The sequence below is a fragment of the Gadus chalcogrammus genome, chromosome 4 (genome assembly GCF_026213295.1).
Source record: "Gadus chalcogrammus isolate NIFS_2021 chromosome 4, NIFS_Gcha_1.0, whole genome shotgun sequence".
In the NCBI taxonomy this organism is placed as follows: Eukaryota; Metazoa; Chordata; class Actinopteri; order Gadiformes; family Gadidae; genus Gadus; species Gadus chalcogrammus.
The window spans coordinates 12,788,389-12,815,597 of record NC_079415.1 but is presented as its reverse complement, the minus strand read 5'-3'; the positions used below and the strand labels follow the sequence as shown (position 1 = coordinate 12,815,597).

The 27,209-nt window shown below is 45.1% G+C and overlaps 1 protein-coding gene across 6 annotated transcripts in view; it reads right to left on the bottom strand.

Annotated features, from left to right (window-relative positions):
• Positions 1–27,209, bottom strand: part of strbp (spermatid perinuclear RNA binding protein) — a 70,215-nt gene that overhangs the window by 29,049 nt on the left and 13,957 nt on the right. For all 6 annotated transcript variants that reach the window (XM_056587868.1, XM_056587871.1, XM_056587867.1 and 3 more), the window contains exons 2-3: positions 22,135–22,235; positions 4,104–4,321 (exon numbers count right to left, since the gene is read on the bottom strand). In XM_056587868.1, coding sequence (XP_056443843.1) covers positions 4,104–4,106 — 3 coding nt within the window. In that variant the 5' untranslated portion in view covers positions 4,107–4,321; positions 22,135–22,235. The remainder of the gene's footprint in view (positions 1–4,103; positions 4,322–22,134; positions 22,236–27,209) is intronic.

Below are 27,209 nucleotides of genomic sequence, written 5' to 3'. Positions count from 1 at the left end.
TCAACAGCTCAGCCCTCCACTTTTGCATAACCATCTGCGCCCGCTCTATTCACCACCACCGCTATTGGTTAGCGGTGGTGGTGAATAGTTGTGAACACGTGAGGCACGACTAATGCTCACCCCCAAACCGCCGGATGCAAGCTCACAAGAACGGAGCAGCGTGGTAAAGGAATAACACTAACCAAGTATAAATGAGAAGTGGAAGGAGATAAATAGATGAATAATAAATGAATATAAATGCCCACTCTCCTGTAACATTCAAGTGGGCCGGTGGGGGGGCTGCATTAATTATTAATCCTTTGATTCATGTGCACCAAGCTTTGCCCGTGCACCCCCCACGCAGGGAGCAAACCTGCTATCGCCCGGCCACTCCCAGATCCCTCTCTGTCCAGTCACTGAGTCTGTGAGGTACAGGAGGGACACAACAAGGTCGTACCTGGTCGTACCCCCCCCCCCACCCCTTGACGCAAAACAGCCACTTGGACATCTCTTTAAAGACCTCCTCCATCATCCTCCAAAGAGCCAGCCCCAAGCCGCCCAATTAAGGCTGGGGTAGTTTGTTGTGCATGTAATCAGCATGTCCACAGCTGATCGTATCGAAGCGCTGACATAGGGGTCTGTTAGCTGTTTAACTTGGAGGAAGGACAGGCGCGCACACACACACACACACACACGCACACGCACACGCACACAGAGAACGAAATCAGAGAAAAGTAGGACACATATGAACTCAATAAATGATAAGGCCAATAAGCATATGAAACTTATTAGCGGGACTTTTGCTTCTCATCCCGTTGGGTTGAAAACAAGCCGAGCCCTGACAACCAAGCCAGAGAGGGACCAGGGGAAAATATGTCTGTCCGTGTCCTCTGCTCTACACAAATGCACCGTAGAGTACACAAGGTTCACAATCTCCCTCTGAAGCGCTGAGCTCTGAAAGCACAGCGGGTGACACCAGTGTTCATTCTAGTTAACCAGAATCACAGCATAGAGCAGGGGTCCATAGAGCAGCACGACGGAGCAGAGGAGAACAACAGAACAGGAACCCTATTAGAATGATACGGCAGAAGAATGGAGAAGGAAAAATGGAGCAGAAATAATAGTTATCAAATCAGTGTAGAACCGAAGCGACTTGAACAGAGCAAAAGGGAATAGTGTAGGGAGGTAATTATGCCACAGTGGGACAAAAATGGCAAAGAAAGATACTTATACTAGGAACACATATTGCATTACACACATGCCATGATTTATTATCACTATTAAATCCTCACACACACACGCACGCACGCACGCACGCGTTGTCATATGGCGCCATACCATTGCCAAAAATCGCAAGCAAAATTGACTTTGCGCGCGCACACAACTGACACATCCGTGCGCACATATCATAAATCGTAGCAGAACTGAGGTGATTGGTTGTTCTAACCCATCACGTTTAGACGTAGATTCCTCTGATACCCCAGAAACAGCCTTCGCAAGGGAGACTTTACATTTTTCTATTTTGTTTTTACTATTATATATAAATAGTACAGATTTACAAATACAGAGACAGCGCTGATTTATTGGACTTCATTGAATAAATAGCTACGTTACCCTGCAGCAAATTAATGCAGTATTTCTTCGTGATCAGCATTTAGTTTTTTTTATATTTCCTGATCTGTTGATACATCTCTATTCTCAAGAAGCAGTGCCATTCTTCAAGACTGAATATGGCTCACTGCGTCTGATGACCCTACTTGTATTCATGACATGCATAATATTATGTTTTACTAACAACTGCAAGCTGTCTGAGGTGTAACACTGTGCTTTACAGTTCTCCGAAGCACCTTCCGAGACGTCAGCTCTTGAACGGACTCTTGGTTAAATGTCAGCTCGCTTCATGTTACCCGAGAAAATCATCCAAGCACTTCAAGTGGTGTTTGGCAACATGGAGCCATTCACATTCAGGGATACAACGGCCATGGCTGGCTCCATACACTGAGTGGCAAAAAAGAAAACCTACGTGCGATGAGCAAAGATTTCCGAGCGAGCAGGAAAACGCTGTGTGGGCACGCACGCAAAGAAGGCATTGGTGCGCACAGGGGCATCAGTTTTGCGTGTTTTATGTGTGCACTCAATGAATGGTTTTCTCCTCACAGGCTTTATTATTGCGCATGCGAGCAGAGAAATACTGCATGCAGGTGCAGTAAAAGTTTTAACATGGCATCCATTTCACATCAGGCCATATTGAAGCCTTGAGGTACACAGAACACTGTGAATGTGTGTATGCGTGTGTGTGTCACTCCGCAATGGAACAAGGGACAGTGCCAGTTAAAAAGGATATACAACAGAAGGTCAACTCAGGCGGTGTGTTTGTGTGTGTCTGTGTAGTGGGGGGGAGGGCTGATTGAGGGGTGTGTGAGTGTACCATCCTGGCAAGGTCATCGTGTGATTCTCCGCATTAAAGCAGCAAAGGTCTGACTAAAGTGCGTTCGCTTCCCTTGAGAGCACACACACACACACACACACACACACACACACACACACACCACCACACACACACACACACACACACCACACACACACACACACACACACACACACACACACACCACACACACACACACACACACACACACACACCTTATATGACAAAAACACCCTCATTAGGGTGGATAATTTATGAGCCCGGCAATGTACCCTGCTCTGCCCAGTCCAACCCCTGCACATTTAGCTCCTCCCCCTACCCCGATTCAATCCCCACCTTAAGTACTTATTGTTCTCCCCTCCTTCTCTCCCACCCTCCCTCTCTCCCCCTCTCCTCACAGCCTCATGGTCCTCCTCCCTCCTCTCGTTCTACTTTTTAATAATTCATCTCCCGATTCCCCTCCCCCTCTCTCCCCACAGAGCCTCTGTACCCAACCTCACAAGCCAACACCATTAATCAATTCCTTGTCTCCACTGCTCGCCATCTTGCTCCTAACCTCTCTTTCTCCCGATCCCTCATCCCCCTTTCTCTCTCTCTCGCCCCCCCCCTTGCCTTGTATCCCTCGTCCTCCAATTTATTTCCCTCAGCTCCTGTTTTCCCCTCTTCATCCTCATCTACTTCACCTATTCTTTTTCTACTTCTTCCTCCTCCTCCTCCTCAATGTCCCTCCTCATCCGTTCCTGTCATCTACTCCCTCAGAACGGTTCCTCTCGCCTGCGCGCTGCCTAATAACAGCACGGGCCTATGAAATGTGAATTTATTCTGACAGCCATAATAGCCATGGGTGTAAATTACCCTGTACAGTACCATTTCCACATCGCAGTCAACACCAGCATGAAGCCGCGTCACCTCCTCATTTTCTCCATCATGATTACAATTTCTTTCGATCATATATTTTTCATTATTTCCTCGACCGATGAGACACTCCTCCTCCTCCTCTCGCTCTGTGCTCCTTCAGGCCCTGAGCCCTGGCCTCTCAGACCTCCTCTCCCTGCTGATAAGCTTCTCTACAGGCCTCGCTCCTCCTCTCTCCTCTCTCCCCACGACACAATCTACACTCCTGTCTGCACCCACTCCTAGTTATCTCGTTCACACACACACACACACACACACACACAGCGCTGCCGTTGATGCACACACACACACACACACAAACACACACACACACACAGCCGTCTTGTATAGAGAAGGTTATCAAATTGAACCATCACAACATCCAGTCTGGCAAAAGTGTTCACAGACACAGTTGGGGATCATACTCTTGAGCTTGGACACACACACCATTACCCAACACACACGAACAAACCCCAATACACAAACATACCACTACCCACAGTACACACAGGTTTTTGTTTTTTTTCATTAAATGTTTTATAGAAAGTGAGCAGCAGGATCTGTACATCATTTTAGATTTGAACATTTTCTTTTTGACCATTTTGTATATTTTTTTAGGCAAAATTTCAAAGTCCTCAGTTACAAAGTCTTTTCTGGGAGAGACATGCAGAATAAATACATCTGTTTTTCAAACTCAAGAATAATCGTTTGAATTATCAGGATTTCAATTTTATTCCAAATTTATCGTGATTATGATTTTTTTCATAATCTAGCAGCCCTAACACACACACAAGTTACTCACCATGCCTGCGGAGGAGCGGTACTTCCTTGCTATTCCGTTTCCGTGACACCCAGTGCTGAGGTCACTCGTTGCGTGTAGGGGTCGGGGGGAGGGGGGGAGGGGGGGGGAGCGGGACTTCAGCGGTCGGAGGTCAGGACGTGGCGGTCGGCCTGCTAGCCCTCCACATGTGCTGCTCTGTCATTCAGCCCCTCCGCTCCAGGACCAGGGTCTGGTTATCCCTGTGGACACACAACACAGGCAGAGGGATGAGCCAGAGGGAGAGAGAGGTAGAGGTCGAGCAGTCGAGAGAGAGGTAGAGAGAGAGAGGTAGAGATACAGAATACAGAATATTCACACAGAATTGGAGGATAGCTTAAAGAAGACATTGAAACAATTGAAAAAAGACACGATTCACAGCGATTGGTTTTTTTCAGCACCAACACAAGGTACGCAGGGTTCATAGGGTATTGGGGTACGCCCAACACACACACATTCATATGACATGATCTTTCAGGGGGGCCGATGGAAGGGAAACAAACAGTACACTGGTAGTTTCTCCCAGTGAGATTCATCAACTGCTGCTTCATATCACACAATCGTCATGTCAGAAAATTTGAAATGTGCTGCATTTTTTTGATGCCCGAAAAAACGGGCATCAAACCTCCATGGACATATTCATCTTCCCAGAACTAAATCAGTCACAAATGAACAGCCTCCATAGTCTTTCTACCGATTTAACACGTGTCAACCTGTTAGTTAATTGAGTCCTGGCACCGTCCCTCACACACACACTCAAACACATATTTCCAAACACATTTTCCACTGTTCCTCTCCGGAGCCCGACGGGAACCCAGGAAGAGCGAGCCACCCTAGCTGGTGTGTGTGTGTAGGAACAAACCAGGCCGGCTTGAGCCCTGATTAGGACAGACACAATGCTCCTGTTCACAACACGTAATGTCAACAGCACCGCCGCGGACAGTACACAGACACATCTGGCTGCACTCAGAGCAGACCGCTGACATTTATAGAGCTCTCTATGCGTGTGCTTGTGTGTGTATGCTGGTGTGCGTATGTGTATGCTGATGTGTGTATATGCTGGTGTGTGTGTATGCTGATATGTGCATATGCTGGTGTGTGTATGCTGATATGTGTATGTGTGTATGCTGATATGTGTATGTGTGTGATATGCATATGCTGGTGTGTGTATGCTGATATGTGTATGTTGATATGTGCATGTGTGTGATAGGCATATGCTGGTGTGTGTGCTTGTGTGTGTGTGGTGTTTGTGTACGTGTGTTTGTGTGGGGTTCCCATGCGAGTCAAAATGATAGACATTTTGAAATGCACGATATTTATTTATTTTTGTCTGCTTTTCTTTGTGTCCTACACAGTCGGCTACTAATAGAATAAAGTCATTGTGCATTATAACCGCTAGACCCTCAGGTAAGAGCAACTATTCTAGGTTCAACCTGGAATAGTATGTTCCTTTGGAGGATTGAACAGTAGCCTCTAAGCTCAGAGGGAAGAGAGAGGGAGGAGGAGGGAGGGAGGAGGGAGGGAGGGAGGGAGGGAGGGACAGATTGAAGACAGAGATACAGTCCATGGCATTGAAGAGGAAGTGGCCTTCATCCGATCAGCCCAAGCGATCAGACCAGCAGCCCAGCCAGGGAGCCTGCAGAATCCTGGCTTCACCTGGAGAAGGAAGCCTCTTACATTCTGCCCGCCTCTCCCCTCTTCACGCTGCTAGCCTGTCATGCTAACAATTACCTCTTGGAAACACCTGCCAGGCAGGCCTCATCTGAGTGTGTGTGTGTGTGACCGCTTCTGTGTCTGTGTGTGTGTCAGCCAGAGCTCCTCTTCATCACTAGAGGGGCGAATAAACTAAACGGTCTACGAGAACATTATTTTGGCGGACACAATGCCTTTAATTATTTGCTCATTATCAGAAAGCACAAATAGATTACACATGGAGCGGCACGGAAGGAAATGCTGTCCTCCTATCAGTGTGATTATAGGTGCAGCTCAGACACACAACATGTACAGAATACTCTGTCTCTCCCCCCTGCTGGGAGGGAGTTGTCTGGTTGTGAGCCGTGTGTGTTATTTTGTGTGTGATTTTGTGTGTGTGTGTGTGTGATTTTGTGTGTGTGTGTGTGATTTGTGTGTGTGTGTGTGATTTTGTGTGTGTGTGTGATTTTGTGTGTGTGTGTGTGTGTGATTTTGTGTGTGTGTGTGTGATTTTGTGTGTGTGTGTGCATTTTGTGTGTGTGTGTGTGTGTGTGTGTGTGTGTGTGTGTGTGTGTGTGTGTGTGTGTGTGTGTGTGTGTGTGTATTATGTACAAATGTTTGAATTACCTGTGTGGGAGTGATTGACAGGAGTGTGTTCTTAACCTCCTCCATCGACAATTTGTACCGGGGTGCCTCAGTCATTAATTATTACATTACTCCCACTCTGAGTTATCACCCCCCCCCCCCCCCCCACACTCACATTGTGCTGGGGTGTCATTAATGTGTAATTGTAGGTTTCATGTCAGAAGGAGAACTGGAAGTGTGCATATGTGTGTGTGTGAGGCATTCGCATGAACCCAGGAATATACAGCACACCTTCGCACAACACATTCATGCTGTGTTCTCACACCCACAAATTACATGGTATAGCACACAAACTCCTTCCCTTCTGCCCGGTGATAATTATTAACTATACCACACACACACACACACACACACACACACACACACACACACACACACACACCACACACCACAACACACACTCACACACAACACACACATCACACAACCACACCACACACACACACCCACACCTGATTGCTTGCAAAGCTCCCTATGGAAGCGGGGAGGGGAATTAGTGGGAGTGCGGAGAAATAGAAATATGAATAAGAAGGAGGAGACGGAGATCAGGAGAGGGATTAGATTAGAAAGGAACATTCACTCAGAGTTGCAATTTGCACCTTTCAGTTCTGATAAGCTTCATAGCCACTGAGTAGTGCAGCGTCCAAAGTGAAAGGCAAAGAGAGAATAATAGAATTATGTGTCTCTTTCAGAGTCTCCAGCGCGGGATACGACAGGGAAAGGGAAAGGCGCATCAGAGAACACTACGTCTCTTTCAGGACATCTCTATAGCACACCCACACTGTCTGTGGGTGAGGGTTGAGGGTGGGGAGCTAGGATAGTTAAGAATAACAGATTGTACACAAGGACTTTAACTTTTACCCAAAAACTGAAAGGGAAAAAGTAATAGAAAAGTATCAAGAATTTTTTTAATATTCCGAGGGAAGGCCATTAAACCCTTTGAAGGAAGTTGACAATTGGTGGTGGATGTTTACATTTGGTTTCTACTTTATTTGACCGTGCTCTATATCCGCCTTTAGAAGTGTGCTTGCGTTCAGTGTATTCATGTATGTTCTGTTATCGTAGACACATTAACTCATTCACTTTTATTAGCCGCTGCTCAAAGGCCGTTCTGTGCAGAAGTGACCAGGTCCAGTAAACATTGAGGCTTTCCCTTTTTTGCCCTGCTTTTCTTGGCACGCTTGTGGATACACATGACAGAAATACACGTTTGTTAGTGTCACGCGTTTGCATGCAAAATGACACACCCTAACGGAGAGCACATTATTAGGACAGGATAATAGTCTGGTTGAGTAGGAGATAAAACAACCGTTCACACAGACACTGCTCTCCTACAACGGTGAATACCGGCGGTAGCTTTTGCTCATCATGACAATGATGTTAAAGAGAGAGTGGAGGGCATGAAGGGGAAATGCTGCACAATTAATCACAGGGAGAGAGAGGGGAACAATATAACAGGAACAGGGAGAGAGAGAGACAAAGAGCGAGTGTGAGAGAGACATTTGTCTAAAAGAGGAAGCTTGACAGTTCAGCGTACAGAATGAAAGTGTGGCTTGGTGTCAGGACGATGATATACAAGGCAGACAAGCACAAAAGGAGACATCAAGAGAGTGTCTAAGATAGATATTGTACATGTCAACATAACAACCGATCCTGTGGCAGCGTCTTGATTGGGCTCAGACACCTAGATTCCTCCCTATTGGCCTAATAACCGCCAACTTTGCAACCAACATTTCTCATCCCCAAGTCACTCCTTATAATTGATTCAGGGTACAAAAAACTGGCTTCCCCTCAAAAGTGCATTACCTAACAACTACCAGAAGAACTTAATGTAAACAAGACTCATTTGATTTGCTTGCATAAAAAGGGTGTCAACTAAGCTTGAATAAAAGTGTCATCACTTCCTCTTTAAGCCTTCTGTCATGAAACACTGAGACTGCACATCTCAGGTAATTTGCCAGGGGACACCAGAACAGCACCAGCCGTCTGAGCAAAAGCAGATGATGGCTGGCCCTCTCCTCTTTCAGTGCACGCTGGGACATAAATAGTCCTTTGCTGACAACCGAGTGTTTATTGTTACAGGTAGCCGGATGTATTCGAAGCGCACAACAGATGCTGATGTTTGTCTCTGGGTGTCACAAATCTGAAGGTTTTTCTTCAACTTTCATATTTACACATAACAGCAAGAGAACATAAACCCAAATAAGAGCACAAACCGAAAAAAGATTTTCTGTCAAGATCAAGATTTATTAGAGGTCCTTTTGCTTGCCCACTTTCTTGTGAGAGAAACTGCCTTTTGTTCGTGAACGCTTAATTGCGTCATAAAAAAGATAAGGTATTTTTTTTCCAGACCAGGACCCAGGCTCTTCACAAACAAGACATCTCATTCCTAGATCGAATCTCCTAAACGGCCATAAAGACCTGGTTCCTTCCCATTCAGTTATATCCTTGATAATCTTTCCAGATAACATAGAAGGCATTTACCAGAAACACACTACAACACCTCCTCCCAGAATCCACGTTCCATTACAAATGTACTTTCCTTTTAAGAAATGTAAGACAATGTGTACATCCGTCATAGATAGGACACGAGGATCACAAACAAGAAAAACAGTTTCCATTGGAACATGTATTATATTTCCCGGGATCCCCTTCCTTCCTGGGTAATCCAAGAAGAAGGAATATTGGGGTATAGGGCTGGGCACGGATAGTGCTGTTCCAGCCTCATGAAAACATATCCCTTCCCTTAGGAGATCGGTTTCATCCACCGTCAATGTATTGATGCATGCTCCTAAAAATACAGGGATTGATGCATCATCCCATAGGCCTATATCAAAGGCAGACAATCTATACCAGAGCTGTCTTGGGAAAAAACCCTTCCTGGTCCAGCCCTGTGAAATGACCAAGCTGCGCTTTTGCTGACAAAGCAACAGGAAAGAGATAATAACACCGTTTCCTTTGCGCTGAAGAAAAGTGGGCTGGGCTTGTTTCGCGGGAAGTGTTTCTGAACGTTGTATCACGGTTATAACTTGATCCCGGCCGAGTTCCAACAACTCACTGCTCACCACTTTCTAACATGATGTCAGCAAGTACAAAGGGTAAACCTGTAGCTGTTCATATGCACACCGTATATCACAAAAGGCCACAAAGTCCACCTTGCAGGGGAAACTGACTTTCTCCTGAGAACAGAAGCGCTGGATAGCGCACTTTATCCGCTTCCAGTTGCTTTGTCAGCAAAAAACAGACACACCTTCACCAACACAAGCATACTGCAGTAGCTGTAAGTATCTTACTCTAATGATGCAAGTATCTACATCTGTGTAGCAGTATACACATCATCTGCTCCATGTCTAAGGCAGAAGCTGTTTACCCACTGGGAGGATAAAGTAGGAATGGGGGAGGGGGGTACAAAATATAAATCAAAATGTGGAATTCTTTGCTTCCCAAACATCTGTATTCTCATGTTGACTCAAAAAATTATCTAATTTCACACCAACAATATTTACAGAATCACAATATTTACACAACACATATTGGCATTAGAAAATCATAATATCCTATCGTGGGTAAGTAAAACGCCCTTTAATAATTTGCTATTACAGAAACCAGCTGGGTAACAAGGCAACCACGCCGCTGTGTATCACCTTGTTGGACTGGTACAGGCCGGTGCTGCCGGGGTCACAGTATTGATGTGCTGGTGGAGACCAGAGAAAGTGCTGAGGTAGCTTCTGGGAGGGAAATGGATTACAAGGGAAATGGGACTGTAAGCTGCCACGTTAAATTATTAAAATGGAGTGAGAGGAGTGCGTGTAGATGGGTGAGGACATTTCTCCCTGTCAGCAGGTCAGCCTGGGGGGAGGTGGGGGTCACAGGCCTACAAAAGGTCAGATGCATTTACACTTTCTATCGTGCGCGCGTGCGTGTGTGTGCGTGCGTGTATGCGTGTATGTGTGTATGTGTGTATGCGTGCGTCTCTGTACATGTTTGTGTGTGTAAGGTAAATTGCCCTGTGTTCTGTCGTGTTCTGGTTGCTTGGTCGATATGCACCAAATTCTCGAAGGCAATCTCTGGTTTTACTTTCATAAGAGAATAAAGACTTCCTAATTATTTTTGTGTGATAGGCGGTATTGTGTTAGAAATAACATTAATTATGAATGTGAATAATATTCAAAGGCTTCTTAGCTTCTGTTATAATAATTGCGTGGTTTAATAGACTATAGGACTTAAAAGACAGGAGATCAAAACACCCCCGTTTTCACAACATTGAACCTGCTCAACTTAAGGATGACTACCTACTGAACATTTACTCAGCTACAAGCTATTAAACACCATGTCAAATAAGTCCTTGGTGTGACGTGACTGCTTTTTTAGTCAGAGAGGTTGACCAAGTCGGCAGCCGAAGTGTGCTGGCATTCTGAAAACTAAAGATTGTTTTTTTTCATGTCATCTGCGATGCTCCATCGGCTTTTTACTTTAACACCCGACAGGCTCCGAGTATGGCCGTCACACATCGCAGTGTTATCCATTTGGACCCATTATAATAAGAAACAGAACTAAGAATCGGGATCTTCTGACGTGTTGTCTTTCTACACCATGACAGTGCCCGTGCACCGCTCCGTGGCTCGCCTGGTGTGTGTGACCCGCTTTAAAGCTGGGGCGTAATCGAGTCGGACACGGACCATGAGGGGATCTGAAACCCACTGACTGCCTCCAGACAGCACTAACATGAGATTTATGCTAGCATGTAGAGTCGAACGCACTATGGCCGTTTAAGTCAATCTAGAGATTTTCTTAATTCTAATTTCTTTCACCCAATCAATTGGTCGTACAGTTGGTGTGTTGATGTGCACACATCTGCGTAACCACCGTTCACTCACTCCAACTCTTCATTGAATAGAGATCTCCAAAAGGATTTGACACTTTGTATCCTCCCACAGCCACCCCTGCATGCAGTACCCAGCAGTGTGCAGCCTGTTCTATTGGCAACTACCCTGGTCCTACTAGCCCAGCTTAAACAGCAGGCTAGTCTTTCTGAGGTTGAGCAGCCATGCTGGCGCTGTATCTAATGCTGAATAGTGAATAGGTACTCTCATGTAATAGGCCCTAATGGCCCCTCGATGGAGTCCACGCAGTAACGTCGTTATGGGTTATAAAAGGGCCCCTCAAACTAACTGATGCCTCTCCTACCGCTTCACTACAATGTGCTGATTCAATAGATCAATCTGGCCAATTGTAGAAAACAATTAACAGCAAACGGGGCCCATTTAGCCGATGGTCACCGTGCTCTTTGAAGGACAAAGATTAATTTTCTAGTAGGGCTGAAACTGACTTTGCTATCTGTGTTGTCGATTTCAATCTATCAATTAATTTTAATACTAATCGATTCAACCAAATATTTTATGTGCCACGTATATTTTACGTGGCACTTTTAAAAGCAGTTTCTTCAATTTCTACATGCAGAAAACAATATTCACGTGACATTTTGACCTGATTATTGGCAAATCAAGGAATCCTCTGATGAACAACATGCCGGTTCCATATTTGGTAAAAGCCTCATCCCCATCCTCACTACACACACGACCTGGGATTACACATCGACCGGGGACCGAGCCGCTTTGTTTGGGTTTTGCATTTCCCCGAGACGCCACCGACAGACACACCGAGCCAGAGATGTCAGAGATAAACGCGCCTCTCAGAGCACTCTAGCTGATGAGACTGTAGGAGGCAGCGTTCTGATAGAGGGAGGAGATGGCCGGGAGGAAGGAGGCAAGGGAGAAGAGAGGCAATAACAGAAGCTGTATTAATCACATGTAAACACACCATGACGCGGGGATGGGCTCACCTTGTTGGATAATTACAGACATTTCATTGATCCCCTAAAGGGGGAAATTCATTTCCCATAACACAACGGAGAAAGAACTAATGAACAATTCAACAAAGTGTGGCAAACTACGTAAGTTAGCAATTGAGTTCATTTTTTATCTAAAATCCACTGATTTTTTAAATCTGCATGCTGTTATAATGAGCAGCTAGGGGTTAGACTTCTCCCTCATGAAGCTCTCGGCATGGAGTTAAACACCTTAACTACCACCCTGTCCCGTTGAGCCACCTTCCATCCAATTTATTAAATCGGCATGGAAACCATCCCTCCCTGTGTCAGATGACTACTTATCCATGCTGGCTGGCTCAATATTTCAACCATGGATTTCATAGCGCGTTTCCCGCCTCCCTGCTCAGATAAGGCCTGCTGCAACACGCTGCCAAACAGCTGGCCAGCGATCCAATCAAATCCTGACAGATCTCACCACATTCCACCAAGGTTTGCCACACACACACACACACACACACACACACACACACACAACACACACACACACACACACACACACACACACACACACACACACACACACACCACACACACACACACAGCACACACACACCCCCCCCCCCCCCCCCCCAATGAGCAGGAAGTAAGACTCACTCTTGCATCTCGGCCTACTTTGTCTTTCACATAGCTACTCATTTACGTTAACGAGATAATTTAACAAATAAAATGACCGGATGGAGTCTGGGAAATACATGATCGAACATGAAGTGAAAAATTAGCTAGGGTGCGGGGGGGGGCGGGGGGGGGGGGGTGGAAGGTGAGGGCAAACAATTGAAAAGCGATAATAAATTAAAAAAGGTGAGAATGAATTCTGTTCATTTTTATTTTCCCCAGAAGGATTTGATTAGTGGCTAATCCCCAATGGCTATGTGGTGTGGCAACAGCGGTTTTGGTGGCCAGCTGGGGCTTAGAGGGTAAATTATCCTGATAGGCGGGGGAGGCCTCACTGTACAGTAGACTTATGAGCTCATTAGCACCGCGGCAGTCATATGAACGACTCACGTAGAGTGTGGGTCCCCAACTCTGATCAGACCTCATCCATTTAAATCTGAGAGAAAACGTGAATTGAGTGACTATGTCACGAACACCTCATAGATGTATATTGGTATGCTTTAAAGTTTATGTGATAATAATGATTCAACTTGTATCACACTTTTCTTAAAACTCAAAGCAGATTCATAGAAAACACTGCGTAAAATTATTGAATGGGTACCTGTCAAAAAGGAGTGCGTTGTCCAACCAGAGGAATGGTGACTGTAACTAAAGCCCTTCGACCGGCCTGTGAGGTACAACCAGCAATAGGAGCAGCTAAGAGCAGGGGGGTAGACCACAGGCAGCTGTCAACTCATTCACTAATGGTCCCACAAACACAAACACACACAGCCACACACACTAGCCTATAATCTCCATAACTCCCTCTTGTACATGAATTCTCTCCCACACACACACCTGCATTATTGTGTGCATTTTGATTAATGAGAGTAGTGGAATAGCTGTGAGGCAGATAAGCAGATTAGTGTATCGGTGAAGCCAGATCACAGATCTGGATCCAATGCTTTCACAGGATAGATTTTACCTATTTGTAACAAGCACCTAGTCCTATTCAATTAGGATTATGCTCATGTCCTTTGGCTTGTTTGTAGGATTATTTCTTCAAACATTCAATCTAGATACACAAATTGCTTTGATTTAGGATACCTATAGGAAAATGTATGAATGCACATGCAGGCATTTGAAGTGTTTGGAGCTGCGGGGACAACAAAGTTGTCGATTTCAGATATGTATACGTGTACTTTCTCTCCGTTAAAAGGCCTCCCACACCCCCTTTTCATTAACACTAACAAGAAACAAGATTGATATTTTCATTTAGATTCTTTCATTCAGAATGCCCAATAGGCTTACATGGATTAAGCATCTTGGTGTGCCTGCGCGTTTGTGCGTGTGCGTCGTCTGCGAGCCGCAAAACGAGTTCTGCACAGTCCCAAGTGAGTGAGTCATCGTGGACAATAGGTGCAGCGCACAAAGGACAAAGCGTAAATAAACACAAGCGTCCTTGGCATTTCGCCGTCACAAACATCTCTCGTAACACCGCTGAAGTGTCGTTGTGCGTGCCACCAGCCAGCCTCCCCCCCCCCCCCCCCCCGTCTCCTCCACCTCCTCCACCTCCACCTCCACCTCCTCTGGCCTGTATGAGGCCCCTTTACAAACACCTTCATTTAGTGATACTAAGCAGGAGTGGCTCAGTGACTCCATTCATCCCAGGTCAACCCAGGCCGTTAGCCCGACCCTCAGCCATTTCATTACCCCCCCGTCCTGTCTGGGGAACACTGGGGGAGTGTGTGCAAAGGGGAGAAGACAGAGGAGAGGTGGGTGTGTGCGGGTTGGGACGCGTGGGTGGGTGGAGGAGCTTGATGTGTTGATGGGACGGACAGGCGGACAGGCGCCGGGAGACAGGCAGACACAGGCTGGGAGAAAAATACAAGAAGTAAATGAAGCAGCAGATAGATGGAAGAGGGTGAGAAGAGAGTGTGAGACGGTCCTGGGAGGAGATGTGCATCGGGGAGGAGAGCGAGGAGGCGGTGGAAGTGGTGTGACACACGGGAGGGGAACCTACACACGGGATTATCGCGGGAACAAAGGATTCCGCAACAAAAGTAATGAAACATCAGGTACAAGGCTGAGGGGGGGGGGGGGTTGGATGGACCAGACCACGACAACGCAGAGAGATGGGGAGCGTTAAAGGGACCAGGGGAAAAGAGAAATTTAACAAGATGAAGACCTAAAAAGAAAAGTCAGAGAGGGAAAATAAAGACCCAAGAATTAGGAAAGAAAAACGGCACATTACATGAACAGATTAATTACAACAAGAGGTTAAAGACAAAAGACAAAAGCAAAGCAAGGAGAAGGAGAAGGTAGCATGTGAAAAGGAAAGAACAGTAGGAATAAGGAAGGAAGAAAAGGAAGGAGGAAAGAAAATAAGGTATAGCCAAAGGAAGCACAAGTAATCCCGGACTTGGGAGTGATTGACTGGGAGGTCAAAAGGTGAGAGAAAGGAAGTGGGAGTGAGGCGAGACAGCACGACAGAGGAGGTGGGCTCAGGGAGAACCGGATGAAGAGTGAGAGGAAGAGGAGGAGGCGGCTGACGCAGAGAGAGAGAGAGAGAGAGAGAGAGAGAGGAGAGAGAGAGAGAGAGAGGAGGAGAGAGAGAGAGAGAGAGAGAGAGAGAGAGAGAGAGAGAGAGAGAGAGAGAGAGAGAGAGGAGGAGAGAGATAAGAGGAGAGAGAGAGAGAGAGAGAGAGAGAGAGAGAGAGAGAGAGAGAGAGAGAGAGAGAGAGAGAGAGAGAGAGAGAGAGAGGAGCAGAGCCGCCGAGGAGCACGCGGTGGTGAACAGAAGGGGGAGACATATGCGAGAGTGCAGTTGGCAGGGAGGGATCGCGGGGACGCCACCACTGGGAATAAAGAGGGTTGGCGCTGAGGAGGAGATGGAGACAGCAGTGCGGACGGACGGGGGGGAGGGAAGGGAAGGATAATAGGAGGAGGGCGGGAGGGATAGAGGAGAGAGTGGGGAGGGGTGACGGAAACGAAGGGTGGAGAGGGGAGAGAGAGTAATGATAGGAGGGAAAATAATTAAGCATGGGAGGGAGGCTGTGAGTGTAAAATATGAAGAGTCTTGTATCTCACCATCACAGCTTTAAATCGAATAAGAAAATGTTGAATGAATACTTAATTGTGCTCTAGGCACCCGGAATTAGAGAGTGACTTGTTAAAGAGTGCGGTGGTGTGTGTGTCTTCCAGTTGATCTCCATAGCCGAAGGTCATCTCCGCTCTCCACACAGATTACGATTTAAAAGATTAAATGAGAGCATAAGGAGTTCAGGCCGTGCACGCACCAACAAAGAGGCACACATGTGAGGACATGCTTAACAGCACTCGCTCACGCACACATTTAAAATAATCAACTGCAGTCAGGCCGAGCCCGCTGCCTCTTTTCAGGGAAAATAAACCCGATGTACTGTCTATGAATCCAACATCCATCCATCCGTCCGTCGCGTGCCAAATATAATACAGTGTTTGCTGTTGTGTGCCTTTTCATCTGGCTTCCTTCACACCCACCCAAGACAGAACACTGACACGAACATCAAGATCTGCCTTTCATGCTGAATTAATCTGTGTACCGGTACTTGGCTTTGAGAAAAAAAACAAAAACAGATTTAATTCACCACATTATTCACACGTCGCATGTGTATGCGTGAGCATGTACGAAAGACTGGTTTGGAAGTGTTGGGACAAGACAAGAACGTGTACGATCCATTACACAAAAAGGAGGAGGAAAACATCCAACTCCAAGTCTCCCCCTTGGGAAGGGTTTCCATGGCTACCGAGTGCTTTTAACATGAACGGGGGACAGAACCCAGGGGACGGGTGGAGTGTGACACAGAGAGAGCGGGAGAGGGTAGGACAGTATCCATTTTGAAATGCCATCAATGTCAGCATTCATCCCAACCAACTAAACTCCATTTACTGATTATCTTCAATCCATATAGCATCTACGGGACCATTTCTAATGATTAATCTTTTCAACGTCCCAGCGGAGATCAGTGATGCGATAGTGGCGATGGCTTTAAAAGAGACTCGAGCAAATGATGTTCCAAGCCTTTAAACGGTCTAACAATGCTTTTCTCTAAGCGAAGGACAAATACACTCAAAACAAAACCGCACATTAGCCATATGGCAGGACTAAGCTGACAACGGGGCACCTGATCTCCTGCAGAAAACACAGCAGGGGTTGGCAGGAACAGGCACCCCATAGACATCGCAGTCCCACAGACGACAGGGCCAGAAGGGAGGAACCAACTGAATGCAGAGGCTATCACAGGTCCTCTTACAGCCAACCAATCAACCTTCATCTATAATTCAGGAGAAACGGAAAACAGTGACAATGGGCTGATAAGATCCGAGATTAGCCCAGGGCAACGTTGTTGAAGAGAGGGATTAGATGACATGGCAGCTGGATGTGTCAGGGTCCAGGGCATTTTGTTATGACATCTGATTAAAAGAAGGAAAATTAATTAATGTGAATGAATCAGGGCGTCTGGGGCCCCGACTCGTCGCCTCCATTCCCCCCCGGATGTGAGCGAGGAATCCAAAGCCAACACATTTCTTTGCAACAAAAACACGTGAAAGACAGTTTTCTGAAGAGGGTGTGGGGGACGGAATCTGCTCAAGTACGCAGGAATTGGTTGATTTAATGTCGTGCGCAGGATGAGTTTGTCAATATTTGCGTATAAAAAGCAAGTCAAAGGTTTTTTCGCAGGTAAGGAATTATTAATGGGGGTTGAGGACGCAAGTTGTGAGGCCAGGTCAGCGGTTTGTCATTGGTCGATGGCGAGGGGGTGCTGGCGCCCTCTGTGTTTACTGAAGAACGCCCTGCTCCTTCAAGGACGCCGCAGACATAAGGGAAAGAAAGACTGTCGAACAGTCCCACATGAAACATCCAGATGTAGAAACCTAAGTGGACTGGGGGTGTTTGTTCCAGCGTGCATGTGTGTGCCTGTGTGTGTGTGTGCGTGTGTGCGCGCTTGTGTGTGCGCTTGTGCATGTGTGTGTGTGCGTGTGCCTGCGTGTGTGTGTGCCAGCGTGTGTGTGTGTGTGCCTGCGTGCATGTGCATGTGCCGACAACGATGGTCCGACCTCATTTAACCTCTGACTCCTCTTGCTTTATTTAAGCATGCATAAAATATAAACATGTAAATAAACAACTCATTCCACCACGCGTGTTCCAACTCTACCCAGTCCTGTTGAACCAGAGGAGGCCCCCAGCCTTGTAATTGGAGGAGATCCAACGGGTGGTCCGCAAAGACTACCCAAGCAATCAATTATTCACACCTAACATAAACACACTTCCCCTTAAACCTTCCCCGCGAGATGTGGGCAAAGACGCCAGCTGCGCTATTGCAAACGTTGAAGCACTTTTGTTTCAATGATTTGTTTGTTTAACGACAACAACTACAAACACACATCAATACCCAACAGAGCAACCGCCATGACAGACAACCACATAAGTCATTCATAAACATGGAGCCGGAAATAAAAATGGCTGGAGAACGATCCTGAGTGCATTTATGAGGCTGAATGCTACGCCACCAAACGTTCCCCAGCGTTGGCAGAGACTAGTGTCAGGGTGTAGGCTATTTCCTCCTCCTGCACGACGTGTTAGTGACACCACCAGACACACACAGCTTCCCATGACATCACATTAACAGCAACTAGGAAGCCTGCAGACACACACACACACACACACACACACACACACACACACCACACACACACACACACACACACACACACACACACACACACACACACACACACACACACACACACACACACACACACACACACACACAGGCTATTATGCGGCAGTATGTGAAATGGAAGACATCGCTGAATGAGGAACATGACAAATTAAAGCTGCCGCATATTAGCCGTCTGGCCCGCCTTCCTAGGACAACCAATCAGGACGGAGAAGACAAAGAGGATATCAGAGTGTGAGAGAGACCAGGGCTAAGAGGTAGCCAGGTTAACATGATCTACAAGCAGTAAGGACAGACAAGTCTTGAGAAAGTTAGTAGCTGGAGGACGTGGGGCCAGACAGTCGATAGTAAAGTCTAATTGTGTCACGATGAAACTTTAATATGGAAAGATACAGAAGCGGGCGGCTGACGCAGGCAACGACACTATAAAAAGCAGGAAGGGTGCGCTGCATAATTTAGAGATCAATTATGACAGCCACGGAAGGCAGTAGGGAACACAAGGTCACGTGGTACACATGTGCTTCGCTGCATGTTGGTTAGATCTCCATAGCCTCTTGCATATTCTATCTGAGGACTAGCCAACGACAGTGTAGCCAAACACATTTGCTGGCTTCAAAAGACATATTTTTAGTCGTTTGGTCACATAAAGGAACATCATAATTTCCAATCTGAGCTCTTGTCTGAAGCGCAAGAGTGAATTTTAGGAAATGTCCACAATATCGACAATGCAAACCATTGCTTGCCAGCCCCAACAGGTACTTAACTTGACTGGTTTAATTTGATAGGCAAACAGTGAGAGGGGAATACGGTGCCCGTGGGCCGTGGTTGGCTGACCAACGGGGTGTACCGAGGCGCTACACCAGGCTATCTAGACAGACGGACGGTTTGATAGATCGACGGAAAGACAGCAAGACGGGGAGGGGTGATGGACAAGACATGAAAGGTATAAAGAGATAAGGACAGGGGATACAGTGGGGAAATCGAGGCTGATTAAGTAGAGACAACGACATGGGGAGCTACTAGCCTGGCTGGCACACTAGGCTGTGATGTGATCAATGGACCGCAGAGGGGAGCTGAACATTCAAGGTGGACGGACTGGACAGTACCAGTCATGAGGACGATTAACGATGAATATATTATAAATAAAGAATCCTTCTAATGTATGGATTGACTGAACATACCAGCAATGGAACGATTAACAGATGAATATATGATCAATAAAGATACTTCTTAATGTATGGATGGACTGAACAGTACCAGTCAATGAGGACGATTAACAGATGAATATATGATAAATAAAGATACTTCTTAATGTATGGATGGACTGAACAGTACGATCATAGGACATAACAGATTATATATTCATAAAGATTTCTTAATGTATGGATGGACTGAACAGTACCAGTCAATGAGGACGATTAACAGATGAATATATAGAATCATAAGATACTGTTCTATATGTATGGATGGACTGGACAGTACCAGTCAATGAGGACGATTAACAGATGAATATATGATAAATAAAGATACTTCTTAATGTATGGATGGACTGAACAGTACCAGTCAATGAGGACGATTAACAGATGAATATATGATAAATAAAGATACTTCTTAATGTATGGATGGACTGAACAGTACCAGTCATGAAGACGATAACAGATGAATATTGCTAAATAAATACTGCTTAATGTCATGGATGCCTACCAGAAACCAGTCATGAGGACGATTAACAATGAATATATGGATCAATAAAGATACTTCTTAATGTATGGATGGACTGGACATTAACCAGTCAACAGAACGATTAACAGATGATATATATAAATAAAAGATACTTCTTATGTATGGATGGACTGAAAACAGTACCAGTCAATGAGGACGATTAACAGATGAATATATGATCAATAAAGATACTTCTTAATGTATGGATGGACTGGACAGTACCAGTCAATGAGGACGATTAAAGATGAATATATGATCAATAAAGATACTTCTTAATGTATGGATGGACTGGTTGTTGTTGTTGTTGTTTAGATGCTCAGTGAGCAATGAGAAGGATGAGTGAGAAGAGAGGATTGACGCATTAATGCATAGTTCTGAGGGGAAAAGGTAGAAGGATCATCATATGAGGTGGGAATAGGGGCTGGTTATGTAAATAGATACATGCCTCAGGTTTTATGGGGGGGAAACATCGTTAAAATACATTATTTTGCAACCTTTGCAAAGCAACCATAGCAAAGTAAATTATAGAGACATTGTTATGACACTTGGTTTGCAGGTACTACGCTGGATTAAAATGGTTTTGGGAAAACTAAAAATGCAAAGCATTTTTACACATGTAAAAATCTCACATCTACAGACGCTTTGAATCCCAATGTCAAACATATAAACAAATGGATGACAAAATAGAAAGGGTAGTCAAATAAATGAACCGCACCCCCCGGATCCATGGATAGATCGCCAGACGAATTATACTAAATAATAGATTGCATCTTGAAGTAGGACTTAATGCACTGAGGGGGGGGGCCTGGGGCACGGTATGATGGGGGAAATGCTGAAGGACTACGAACGTAGGAATAGATTCAGAAAATCCATTTATGCGGAGGTAGACTGAAGGGTAGAGGCCGGTAGATGGAGAAACGTGTCAGCCGACTGAAGGGCAGCCGGGAGGGTCGGATGATGACTCTGTGGGGGTCAGGAGAGAGCGACGGGCACCACATTGGTAGAACGAAGGAAAAGGCGGATGAAAAGGGGAGAGGTGAGAGGTGGGGGGAGATTAATCCGTAAGAGGATGAATGTCATTGGCAACAGTGTGAAGGAAACGGAAAAGACTAGAATTAACAGATGGTAAACGGATGGAAGAAAGATGATGAATGAATGTCTGACATACATAGGTAGGTGATGGATAACCGATGGGAGAATAACAAAGATATACATAAATGAATGGATAAACGGACAAATGGAAGAACAGTGGAGATGGAGGGGAAAAATATAAGGCAAGAATGACAGAAGGGATTGACAAAGCATGGTCATAAAGAAATGGTATAAACCTTGGTCTAGTAGGAAATGCAACTCAATCAGTACCCCTAGTAGTTAACACGTCAACAAGACGAATGTTAACCGTCAACAGTTCAAGGTGGAAAATGACTTAATACCTCAGTTATCACAGATGGGAGAGCAGTTTCATTCTGATGATCTGTCAGAATTCTTGTTTTCATCCTCATAAACTAGCATTGGCCAGCCACACACACACACACACACCTCCGCTACACTGATGGGGCTGCTCTGTAAACAACAAGCCCCAAGGTTAAGTGCCCCCATTCAACGAGCGAGAGACAAGGAGAGACAGCGGGAGAGCACTGGGCAGAGTCAGGCAGGCAGGCAGAGCGGGAGAGGGAGAGAGGGAGCGAGAGAGAGACAGAGTCAGAGACAGAGTGACGGAGACAGAGAGATAGGAATCCTTAATTTCATTCACCTCCCACGATCCTCCTGGCAATCCGTTTGTATGTTCACTTCCTCTCCAGTCAGTCTTTCCGTCGGTCAATCTGTCCGGAATCACACCAACGGCTTCGCTACCTGTAGAGACAGAGACATTTTTGAGTGATCATGGATACACACAGGTGCAGTTAAAAGAACCGTACGAGAGTCCACACACGGATATCAGCCTCATCAGTAGAGACATCACACGCCGACTCTGGAATATAAAATACCATTTCATTTGATTACTTAAATAGGAAAATCTAAAATACCAAAACATAATTTTGAATACTTAGAAGAAATTCAATTCAACATCAATCCATTCATAAAAATGTCATTCAGGAAAATTCTCAATGCCAAACAATATTTTAAATGAACTAGCACCATGCATCAGGATATATATATAAAGTCTACATTGAAAGGATGCATTTAACACGGGTAGAATATGGTATACTGAAAATTTCAGTGGAGGTGAATTCACAGCAAAAAACATCTACAGTGCAATACTGCGCTAGTCGTTTCATTCTCCCAGCCAAGGCCAATCCCTTTACCCGTGAATTGGTCATCAGCCTGGATGGCTTTGTGTGCCAATATGAAGGGCAACACGTTGCATGCAGAGCCTACGTAATGTTCCCTCAGTTCAGGGTACACCGCCCTCACACGCCTATGCTGAACGGACACACAAAAGGCTGGACCTTCAATGCACTATACAAGGTTGTTGGACATATGTTTCTGTTGATAGAGCGAAGGCAATATCAACAGCGGAGGTAGAGACATTGAAATCTCCGAAAGGGGTTGATTGAGAGTCTTTCCATCAAAAGAAAAGTAAACATTAACGATCGTTCTGACACTTTTCAACCGATGAAAGGCCTCCGCGGCATGTGTACACAAGTCATTCTGTTGTACCCTTCATAATACGCCCACAAAGCTTTCATCCGGACAAACATTTGGCAGCCATTTTATTTTTTTATTTTTTTTAATCAAAGTCCAAACTACACAGTCAGACGCATCAGAAAAAGGGAAAAAGAATTAAGCTTTTCTCCACAAAGGGTTGAGGTTTAAAATGTAAGCGGTTTGTATATTGATGCAGTTATGTTTTCTTATTCTTTTCCAACAGAAATTCCTGCAAATGTGCTTGGGAGCCCGCAATATTTTTTATACAGGAGGGAAATATTAAGAAAGACGGACCCAAGGGAGACATCATTTGTAAAGGAAAAGGGAAGAGAGTCCTGCACTCAGATCGTATCGCCCCGCTCATTAGGAACTCAAGGAAATCCATCAGTCCAGATCCCAAACGGAATTACAAGGACCTAGTTAACAAACACCAAGAGAATAGATAGGAGTTATGGAAACATTGTATAACTGCTCCCAATAGACCCCTGGTAACATTCTGGGTACATTACCCTACAAATACCCACAAGACCTGACGAATGCCTCTTCAGATAACTAGCCTCATACTGGTATATTTAAATACTGTTGCTCGGTCCTTCCAGCTCAAAGCCCTTGTTCTTGCCTCTGATCCATCATTACATTATCTAGCCAGATCCTAGCCTTATGAAGATCAATGAGAACAACTTGCTAGCCCTCAGCCGCGGGGAACGCAGAACGTCCATATCAAACGATCATCCCGGATCAATATTTATAAGTAGGCTCTAAAGGTCCATGTATATTTCTGTAAAATATTGTGTTTTTGTCTGACTTGATAGAAATACAGATGCGGTTAATAGATATTGATATACTTTTTTTCTGAAACGAATGAAAGAGTCGCTCATCTCTACTCTCTCTACCTCACTCTCTCTCTGTATCTTTGCGTGAGAGAAATGAACAGATTTTGACAGATAACATATTGCAATAACTGGTAGAACAACTTCTGGAAAACTTAGCCAATTTAAGAGCACAACAACAGGGGCATTGTGTCTTAAATGGGACAAAAGGACTACACCATAATAGAGCTACTTTTTTTTTTTTTTTGGAGCGTAACCAGGGGTGGGTGCCATATGCACGGCTGGTCTGACGGGGAATTCAGTGGTTCTGCAAGTCCAACAGGTTCCTGTTCTCTTCCTTGTCCTAATTAACCTCTGCGTTTCCCTGCATTTCATTCAAATTTCATAACACCTGCGTCAGCCAATTAGCCAAATAAAAATTGATTAGAGCCTGGCAGATATTGATGTGCATTCACATTTAAAATCACACAGGTACAGAAGTCTGCATGTCGGGGTACGACAATGGAATGAGCTCCTATTTGGGCAGTTCACGAAAAAATACCAATGTCACGGACCAACGCCCTGGCCTCATTTGTTCAACAACATCAGTTATGGGACAAGGTGTAACCAGGGAACAGCCCATTCAGACAAAACACAGGTATGTGTCGAGATGCTCCGGTTGGGTTACAGATGAAGGATAACACGGTTGGGGCTCCAGGTTTAATGACTGCCATGAACAACAGGAAAATGTCAAAAGTTCATTCAACCGTAGTATAACGTCTGTTCAGATTCCCACGCACACGTTCAAATTCCTGAGGAGATTTACAGTGTGTAGGATTTAGGAGACTCTAGCATTGAGGTTGCAACTATCTAAATAAAATAAAATAAAATAAATAACCTCCTCCCCCCTTTCCATCGACGGCGGAGAAGCTGGAGTGGCCTGTGCTGGCCAGTAAGCTGCTAATAGGCATTTCCAAAACGATGATCGTCTACAACAGCACCTGGTATCAAGTAATGAGATTTCTTTATCCATTTACAATTTTTATGTTATTTAATCTGTAAAACGATAGGTCATACTTACTAAGTAAGTTAGCGATTATGATTTTTAATTAAAAACGATTTCCCGCCCGAGCCGTTTGTCCGTTCTGGGCGACTGGAGAAACATGCCGGTACAACTTGGTGCAACATACCATGTGTAGATGTGGGGTCAGTCTAAGGTAACAAGAGCATAAAAAAAATCTTATTTTCATGGCATTATACGCTTTTTAAACATATATAATATGTTGGATTACTGCCAAGTCCGTTCCGATGACTGAACTAAATTCAACACACTGCCCCTTTAATAGAAAATACGTGAAATGTTTTGAAGAAACAACCTAACAGAAATAGGGGTCATTCTGTTAACTATCTGCAGTAAGAGTTCACAATCCATGGGCCATAGTTTCCAAAAAAAAACAGTCAACCTATATACACAACAAGGCCGCGCCATCTCTGCAAAATCCCTTCCAAGCTGGCTCTCCCCTTCACCTGGCCTTCAATCTGTCCTTCCCTTAGTCCCTCTATCTATCTGTGGAGGCCAGCTGCTCTGGGGTCCATACGCAGCAGCGGACAGACGCCTCCTAATTAAAACAAGGCCCAGCCGTCTGCATCCTTCCGGTGACCAAAAGCTGCACGCTCCAACGTTGTGATTCCTACCGCTCGCTTGCAATTCTTTCTCCACAAGAATTTAATTTAATTAGAACAGTCCTATCCAGCGGCGTTTTGAGGTCAGAGGATCAGAATGTGCATTCAGGGAGTGAGCATCGGGTGTAATTTAAGAATACTAAGCATGTCTGCTTTTTAATGGGTGTAAGTATCCCAACGGTCCGCTTACCCTCTCACACACACACACACACACACGCCAGTGGTGCAAGAACTCCCCATCAAAGCCACCATTTTATCTCCCCGAGCCCTGGCTCATGACGCAACCCACATCCAGTAGAGTGGCGATGAAGAACAAAGCCTAGCTCAAAAAAGTGACCCTAGAAATGCATTAGCAAGCAATTTGTCTATAAAGGAAGAAAATTCAAAGGATTTTTCAGACTTTAAGCCTATTGCGTTTCAAATTCCCTTCAGATTAGTCGTGGTGTGGTTGTCTTCCAACGTTACTAGCAGCACGCATTGTACTGATAACAATAAATAAATTTCAAGTATTCATCTGTATAAATTGTCGATTGTATTTAGTTACTTCAACTTACGATGAATAATACTCCACATTACAAGTTGTGTGCAGCTAGGTAGCACACAAACACTTGTAAAAGTGGAAGATTCATGACCTCATATTTAGCATTTCTTTGGAATTCCCAAAAGGCTCTATAACACAGCACAAGCATGTCAAACACCCTGCATACATCTGACCATATATTATAGTCAGAATCAAAGATACTATTCAAACTTCTACTAATCAAACTCGAAGTACACATACGTAAGGAATGCTAGGATGTGTTACTTCCTCTCAGAGAGACTGGCCAGAGACTATGCTTTGCAGCTTGTTCCTGTTAGTAATTACCAATCAGGAATTAGCTTGAGAGTGACACACACACACACACACACACACACACACACACACACACCCCTCTAACTTTATGTTTTGCATATCATATTCCCGGTCAACTTCCAACCGCTTCAAATGCCTAGAGTTGCCTTTACATCAAGAATAGAGAACTGAAATTATTCAAATAAGGGACATAAAACAGCAAAGGCATGTTAAGAACTCACAAATGTGAATGTCTGGCTTTGTTTCCTATTACAATGTCTTCTTTTTAATGAAATCACACACCCACACGCACACACCTGACCTCCACAAAGAGGTCCCTGTGGCAGAAGCTTCAGGCCCATTGCATGTCATCCATATACCAATAAAGAGTGGGCGGTGCTGTTTTTTTATGTTACTGGGTGTAGGGGTGCCCCTATAGCCAGACTTGTAAAACACATTCACACAGGAGCCTTTGCATGTGGTTTAAACACTGCCTCCTTCTACCCCTAGACAAACCCCTACACATACCCAGAGTTAAGGAGTGCATTCCAGACTTAGCGCCATGGCATTAATAATACATTCTGTATTGAACTTCCGTTTAACGTGATCGCACGGTCCAACCTGCTGAACCTAATGTGATTTAAACAGAGCTCGGCTCCTTTTCAAAGACGTTTCGCCTCGGGATCGCAAGCAAACGGTTTTATTTTTGTCTAGACCAACTCCCGTCTTTTAAATATATCCAGGACGGAGGAGGCTGTGATACACCGCACGCTCTCAAGCACTGCAGGGTCAATAGATCTCCGCCACAGATTTAGATTTATGGAATTGGTGAGCGTTAGTGGCACAGATTCATAG